Source organism: Chenopodium quinoa, unplaced genomic scaffold (assembly GCF_001683475.1).
Source record: "Chenopodium quinoa cultivar QQ74 unplaced genomic scaffold, ASM168347v1, whole genome shotgun sequence".
NCBI lineage: Eukaryota > Viridiplantae > Streptophyta > Magnoliopsida > Caryophyllales > Amaranthaceae > Chenopodium > Chenopodium quinoa.
This window is the reverse complement of record NW_018742596.1, coordinates 1-8,534: the sequence shown is the minus strand read 5'-3', so window position 1 is coordinate 8,534 and position 8,534 is coordinate 1. Positions and strand designations below refer to the sequence as shown.

Genomic DNA, 8,534 nt, shown 5'->3' with positions numbered 1-8,534 from the left:
AATCAGATTTTTTTGTTGAGAAAAAGTGAAGAAAAATGAGGGAATTTGTCTAAATTTGATGGAGTTTGATGATTTAGGGTGAGAAATTGAGGTAAAATGGGTTAGGGTTTGGAATAGAGTGAGGAGTAGAGAGAGAAAGAGGAAAAAATTCTGGGTTGAGGATGTAATTAGTATCGGGTGCAAGGCTGAGAATTAAAGCAAAAATCGCAGACCTGCAAGGCCGCGCCCGCGGGGTGGCCTGTCCGCACCCGCGGGGGTTTGTGCCGCGCCCGCAGCCCTAGCATCTCAAGTTTCTGATGTTCTGAACTGCTGCCTGCCGCACCCGCGGGATAGAATTGCGCACCCGCGGCGGTGACTGTCCGCGCCCGCGGGTTTCCTGTCCGCGCCCTCTCTCAGCCATCTCCAAAGCATCTCCACTTTCCTTGAAAATCTGAAAGGCCTCTGTCCGCGCCCGAGGCTTCCCTGTGCGCGCCCTCTCCAGGGTTTCTCCTGGGCATCTCCACTTTCATTTCTTCCTTTCTCCTTAACTTCTCCAAACCCAACTTAGTAGAACAAATTCCCAAAGATCTAAGTACCTATTAGAAGAGCAAAACACATATAATAAGAAACTAAAGAAAAATCATCCAAAATTAATCAAACACAAGAAACACAAAACCAAGAGAGTTGAGAACTCGGGTTGCCTCCCGAGAAGCGCTTCTTTATAAGGTCATTACCTTAACCATAACACATCATCATCAAGAAAGTGGCTTAGGATCCGATGGATCAAGCCTCATGCACTTAATTATGCCAACTTGATCATTGCAATGGTAGAGCTTCAAACGGTGGCCGTTAACCATGAACTTGTTCCCCTCCGCCTCCAACTCAAAAGACCCGTAAGGAGTAGTCCTCGAAATTGTGAAAGGCCCCGACCACTTGGATTTTAGTTTTCCGGGAAACAACCGAAGCCTAGAGTTTAACAACAACACCTTGTCTCCAACCTTGAAGCTCTTGTTCCTTATATGTCGGTCGTGCCATCTCTTAGTCCTCTCCTTGTAGAGCCTCGAGTTCTCGTAAGCATCATACCGGAGCTCCTTAAGTTCATTGAGCTTCAGCAATCTTTTCTCACCCGCCAAGGACATATCCATGTTAAGCTCTTTGATCGCCCACCAAGCCTTATATTCCAACTCAACCGGCAAATGACAAGCCTTCCCATAGACCAACCGGTAAGGGGTCGTGCCAATGGGGGTTTTGTATGCCGTCCTTAGAGCCCAAAGCGAGTCATCGAGCTTGAGAGACCAATCTTTTATAGACTTGTTCACCATCCTCTCAAGAAGGTTTTTGATCTATCTATTGGACACTTCCATTTGTCCTTGAGTTTGAGGGTGGTAAGGAAGACCAACCTTGTGATGAACCCCATACCTTTTGAGGAGAGCTTCGAATTGCTTCTTGTAAAAATGAGAACCACCATCGCTAATTAGCACTCTAGGCACTCCAAACTGTGGAAATATGACTTTTTTGAGAAGCTTGAGCACAACCTTGTGGTCGTTGGTGGGGGAGGGTATAGCTTCAATCCATTTGGTCACATAGTCCACCGCCACTAAGATATAAAGATTCCCATAAGAAGAAACAAAAGGCCCCATGAAGTCGACACCCCAAACATCGAATGGCTCCACTTCCAAAATGTTTTGTTGAGGCATTTCATCCCTTTTGGTTATGCCCCCACTTCTTTGGCATTTGTCACACCTTGAAACGAACTTATGGGCATCTTTGTGAATTTTTGGCCACCAAAGAAGAGATAGGGAGATCCTTGCCACGGTCTTTTTAACTCCTCCATGCCCTCCACACGGCAATGAGTGGCAATGTTCAAGAACTCCTTCTATCTCGTGATCCATAACACATTTCTGAAAGAGGCCATCTCCACATTGCTTGAACAAATAAGGATCATTCCAAAAATACCTCCTCACTTCCATGAAAAATCTCTTCTTTTGTTGAAAGAGAATTCCGGGGGAACGACTCCACATGCTAGATAGTTGGCTATGTCCGCGTACCAAGGGCTAGATGTTGAAGCCATAACCATGAGGGTTTCAAATCCCACCTCTTCGTTGATAGGAACATCTTCCTTATTCTCAAAAGTAATCCTAGACAAGTGATCCGCCACATAGTTCTCCGCTCCCTTTTTATCCCTCATCTCAATATCAAAATCTTGTAGCGAAAGAACCCAACGGATAAGACGCGGTTTTTCTTCCTTTTTGGTCATGAGATAACGAACCGCTACGTGATCCGTGTACACGATCACCTTGGAGCATATAAGGTAGGATCTAAACTTATCCATGGCGAAGACAACCGCTAGCATTTCCTTTTCCGTTGTGGTATAATTCCTTTGAGCTTCGTCGAGTGTTCTACTTGCATAGTAGATGACACAAGATCTTCCTTCTTTCTTTTGTCCAAGTACGGCACCTACTGCAAGATCACTAGCATCACACATTAGTTCAAAGGGCAAGCTCCAATCCGGAGCTTGCACAACGGGAGAGGAGATGAGGGCTTCCTTGAGTTTTTGAAACGCCTCAAGGCAAGCCTCATCAAAGCCTTTTTGAGCAATTCGGTCAAGGGCTTGGTGATTGATGAAATTTTTTTGATAAATCTCCGGTAAAAACTAGCATGCCCTAAAAAGGCTCTTACTCCCGTAACGGAAGTAGGAGGGGGCAACTTGGCAATCACCGAAATCTTTGCCAAATCAACTTCTATGCTTTATGGCCTGTGACTATGCCTTCCTCGACCATAAAATGGCATTTCTCCCAGTTCAATACCAAACTCGTCTCTTGACACCTTTTCAAAACCTTCTCAAGTTTATAAAGACATGTGTCAAAAGACGAGCCACCAACACTAAAGTCATCCATGAAAACTTCAATTTCAATTTCAAGCATTTCAGAAAAAATGGAAGTCATGCATCGTTGGAAAGTTGAGGGAGCATTGAATAGTCCGAATGGCATTCTTCGGTATGCAAATGTCCCATATGGACATGTAAAAGTAGTTTTCTCTTGATCACTTGGATGGATAGGAATTTGGAAAAAGCCGGAATATCCATCCAAGAAGCAAAAGAAAGCATGATGGGAGAGTCTCTCCAACATTTGGTCCGTGAAGGGGAGAGGAAAATGATCTTTCTTGGTGTTTTTGTTCAACTTCCTATAATCAATGCACATCCTCCACCCGGTCACCGTTCGGGTGGAGATTTCCTCTCCTCCTTCTCCCTTGACATTGGTCATTCCACCTTTTTTTGGAACCACGTGAATCGGGTTAACCCACTTGCTATCGGAGATAGCATAGATTATACCCGCTTCACGCAATTTCAAAATTTCTTTCTTGACAACCTCTTGGAGGTTGGGGTTCAACCTCCTTTGAGGCTTAATGGAGGTGGATTGATCATCCTCAAGGTAAATACGATGCATGCACAAAGAAGGGCTAATACCCTTGATATCATCAATGCTATACCCTATCACATTTCTATATTTTCTCAAAACAACAAGCAATTTTTCCAAATCAAGACCATCAAGGGAAGCATTGACAATAATAGGGTATTCCCCTTCATTTCCAAGATAAGCATATTTCAAAGAAGGGGGAAGGGGTTTGAGTTCTACCTTTGGAGGAGGCTTAGAACTCTTCTCCAATTTTTCCTCCTCAAGTTGTAGCTCATCATGCTTTAGGATCATTTTCTTCCTCCTCTTTGGCTTCTTTAATGGCCATGACAAACTACTTTGCTTCTTGAGAGAAGTACTCTTCTTCACATGTGAGAGCATCAACCATTGGATCTTGAGGACTCATCATAACCCTTCCCAAACGATCTAGTTCTTCATTCACAACATCAACCCTATAGCACTTTCTCAACCATGGGGGTCTTGAGTAGCTTAGAGAATTCAAAGACAATTTTTTCATCGGCTACCTCACATGTAATGGTATTATTCTTGCAATTGATCATCGGCCCCAAGGTCTTAAGAGCTTCACGGCCCAAAATCAAGGGAGTATCCACATCTTATTCCATATCCATTACTACAAAAACCACAAGCACATAGATGTGCCCAACTTGAATAGGGACATCTTCAAGCTCACCACAAGGTAGCTTCACCGAACGGTCGGCCAATTGAATGGTTTTCCTTGTGGGTATCATCTCAATATTAAGCTTTTTGAGCGACGGATAGAGGGATCAAACTAACACTTGCTCCAAGATCGGCTAAGGCACCCCTAGCTTCTATGTTCCCAATCTTAACCGGCAAGGTAAAGCTTCCCGAATCCTTTTGCTTCTTGGGCATTTTGTGTTGAACAAGTGCACTCACTTGATGGGGAAGAGTGATAAGCTCATCATTAAGCTTCCTCTTGTTGGTGAGAATGTCTTTCAAGAACTTAGAGTATGAAGGCATTTGTTGTACTACCTCAATGAAAGGGAGTTTATGTGCAAGTTCTTCATCACACTTAGGAACTTTGCAAATTTGTCATTCAATTTTCTCTCCGCAAGTCGACTAGGAAAAGGAACCGGTCCAACAAGACTTCTAGCCTCACTAGAAGTTGACGATGTCACCACATCCTTATACTTCTTTTTCTCCATACTCCTCTTTTTCTCATCATTCTTCTTCTCTCCAATTTCCTCTTCTTCACCCACAACCTCTTCTTCTCCTTCTTTCTTCACTAACTCCCTCCTTAGGACCCTCATAGGATGCGCCCGATCTCAATGTGATTGCCTTGCAAGAGTCGGGTTTCACGATGTTGGAAGGGTTAGTTTGTGGTTGCCCGGGTAAAGTAGAGGCGAGTTGAAAGGAACCCTTTCGGCCAATTGAGCTAGTTGTGAATCAAACCATCTTGTTATGGGCCTTGACTTCTTGCATTTGTTGGTTCATGGCTTAAAGTTGTTGAAGAATTTGGGTTTGGGTAGAATCGGGTTGAGACACTTGCTCTTGACTCCTTTAAGTTGCTTGATTTTGATTTTGGTATTGATGTTGATTATTTTGTTGATGGTTCCTTGGGTAGTTTCCTCTTAAGTTTTGGTTTTGGTATTGGTTTTGGTATAGGAGGAGGGTTTTGGTATTGTGGGTTGGAATTGTATGGTTTGTTGAGCTTGTTGGTTCCATTGTTGGGGTTGGTTTTGTAAATCCGGGTGGTGGTTATCTCCAAGCTACTCCTCCACCATTTCCCCTATATCCTTCTTGCCTTGTATTGTATGCCGCTACATGCTCCGTGCTTAAACCTCCACAATAGGATGTGTCATGGTTTGTACCACCACAATTTTGATAAGAGAAAGAGTTGACTTGGGAGGAGCTTGCACCACTAGTGACATTGGTGTTCAACTTTGCGATCCCCTTTGTCAAAAGCTCAATTTGATGTTGCAATTGATCAACCTTTTCCAACTCATACTTTCCACCTTTCTTTGGTGCATTCCTCCTTCTACCTCCCCAAGAGTAGTTTTTGACTACCTCTTCAATTGTTGCTTCAACTTGATTTTGAGGGACTTTGATCAATTTTCCACCCGCCCCCGCATCCAAATTAGCTCGAGACATCGGTTCCAGACCATCATAGAAAGACCTCATGAGTAAGCTTTGATTGTATTCATGGTGAGGACATGCTTGCACCAACTCTTTAAACCTTGCCCTCTTCTTGATAAAGTCTACGGACTTGTCTCAAGGTGCGGTCGATTTCGTGATCGATGTTGTGAGTAGGTGGTCCTTGAGATCTTCTTTGCATTTTACCAAAGCTAAGTAAACAATTAGCAATGACTAGCAAGTGGAAAAAGAACAAAGTAAAAAGCAAAAAATCCAATAATAACGCAAATTAAAAGTGCAAAACAAGCGCTTCCCCGGCAACGGCGCCAAAATTTTGATCGGCGGATAATAGTTTGTTGGTTTACTATCCTAGATCAAATTTACAATTTATATCTCCTATCCTAACTCTATCAATTTTCCTTTAGATAGTGGTAAGGTAAGGTCGATTCCCAAGGAAACGGGGGTTTAGCACGATTAAATACGATATCAAGGATAAATTGCTAGTAAAAAAAGAGATATTGAGATTTGTGTTTGAAGAATCCTATGGGCAAACTATCTACTATTGAGTCTAGTATAAACTAAAAACAAAGGGATTAGACTAAACACTCTTAAATGAAAGTAAATGGACTATATTAAAGGGATAACAATGGCAAAAGCACTAGGAAGAGGGGTTTCAATCACGATAAATGAATACTAATGAAAACCAATGAGGAATTTTAACCAAGGAATAGAAAACTCTACCTAAGATAGTTCATTCTCATGCAACTACTCAAGCAAGTTGATGAAATTAATCTCACCTAGACTAAATCATTCTCATGCATTCAATCAAGGATTAGGGTTTAGAGATTAGAGGTGCACACACTAACTCTAAATATATTTCATCACAAAATCATCAACACAAGGTAAACTCTCATCAATATTCAATAGATATTCAAATATACATGATATTCACCCCCTTCCCTAGCTAATAACCTAAGCTAGAGGAAGAGGAATAACCATAATAACTAACTCAAGCATACATTCAATCACAACACAACCTAGCACGATTCTAGCTAAAAGAAAATCAAAGAAACAAATAAAGCTTGAATTTTATGGAGGAAAACTTAAATAAGAACAATAAAACCAAGAGAATCAAAAACTAGAGAAACAAAAGTAAAGATTGATATTATAAAGTTGAAAGATTACCAAATCATCAAAGTAGTAGCAACAATCAAGAGAAAGCTTGAATATTTGATTACAAAGATTGAATCTTGAAGACTAATGTTTTCTCTCTCTAAAAGACATGGGTTTTCTCTCTCTACAAATGATTTTGAAGCCAATGGAATAGTCAATGATGAAAAACTCAAGCTAAAGACTAATTATAGTCTTCTACCAAAATAAGGAAAAAGGGCAAGGGAGAGGGCTCTCCAACAGGCTGCCACGCCCTCTCCAAGCTGGGTAATAAGTTTGTCAAACCCAGATTGCTGCGCCCGCGGGTCTTCTCTGCCGCGCCCGCAAATCACCATCTCCACTTTCTCTTGTTGGCTCGAGACCTCCCTGTCCGCGCCCGTGGCCTTGCTTATCAGCGCGCCCTCTCCCTTTTGGCATCTCCACTTCCTTGGCAAGCTTCCTTAGCATCTCCACTTGAGCTAGCAATCCATAATTCTCCCACGAGTGCTAGGAGCTATCAAAACACACGAAAAGGAGGTAAAAACTAAAAGAAAAGACAAAAGGGAAGGGAAAACACGAGAGGGAGCTAAAGTGACTAAAATCGGGAGAAAAGGGGTGAAAAGAGGCATAAACGAGTGACAAATCCAGGGGAAATTTCTAATGAAAAGAGGTAAAATGGTGGCATAAATGCCACACATCATCTGCCCATTCCTTGTAGTCCGAGCCAGGATAGAGAGTTGACCAAGTCATCTTCATGATGTTGCTGCAGTCTTTCATCATGTCCTTGACAATGGCCGCCTTCTCTTCTTTAGCCCTGGACTCGTACTTTTTGGCCAGCTGCTTCTCCTGGTTAGATAGGCGCTGCTTCAGCTTTGTCACCTTGTCCCTCAAGGAGTCTACCTCCTTTGAAACATCCTCGAGAGACTTAGACTTGTCCTGGAGTTTTTTTACTTGAAGGTTCAGCTCCTGGATCCGACTTTTAGCAGCATCCAGATCAGCTTTAACTTGCTGATTGCAAGTCGCCTGCACATACAAGATATCAGTCATCAATACTTCGTTTTGAAAAATTGAGAACATAGCCTTCTCTATGGTGGAGGTTGCATGCACCTTTGCAGCTTTTACCTCTTTTGACCTCTCAGCTAGAGGTTTGCAAAGGCCATGTATGCGCAGCATTGACTGCAGGCGCAAAGAAAACAGGCGTCAACATTAAAAGAGTACACGCAAAGAGATAAGACAGTTTACGTCGGCTAGAAGGACGAGGACACCATCAATATTCATGGTGCCGTAACTTTTGACCGTCTCCCTCTCATCAGGAGAGACGACCTTTAGCATGTTCTTGGTCATAAGAACAAGGTCTGGCTTCTGGGGTCTCCTGCAAAAAGGGCAACCTTACTTGTCATCCAAAACTACTATTATGAGAGGAGATTTAACCAGACAAGGAAAAAGAAGTTACCCTCGGCCAGGTTCCCTTAGGCGGCCGACTGCCTTTGGAGTGACGGCAGTTTGGGCAACAATTGTAGCCGGACGGCTGGCCGATTGTTTCCTAGCCCTGCTAGGCGTTCTAGTATCACCAGCTATCTGCTTCCTGATCTTCGAAGCAGGCTCGGACTTAGGGGTGGTCGGATCCTGTCATTAAAATAAGTGATAAGGACAATGAGCTAAGGAAACTTAAACACAAAAAGTTTAGGGCCACGGTTATACCTTGGTAGTCCGGGAAGAAGGCGACTTCTCTACAGGACCTAACTCAGAAGGGCGATCGGTACTGGGCGGCAGCCTTTTTGGAACCAGAAATTTTTTCCATTGGCTCGTCTGCAGAAAGCACCATAAAAAGTTAGAAACCATGAAAAACTTAAACCAGGATATTTCGGGTTACTAAAGAAC

General features: G+C 42.9%; 1 protein-coding gene across 1 annotated transcript; it reads right to left on the bottom strand.

Moving 5' to 3' along the window:
* Nucleotides 1-734: 734 nt before the first annotated feature.
* LOC110721105 lies at nucleotides 735-1,301 on the bottom strand. The gene has a single exon (XM_021900231.1). The coding sequence runs from the start codon at nucleotides 1,299-1,301 to the stop codon at nucleotides 735-737; it is 567 nt and encodes a 188-aa protein (XP_021755923.1).
* Between the last annotated feature and the right edge of the window lie 7,233 nt (nucleotides 1,302-8,534).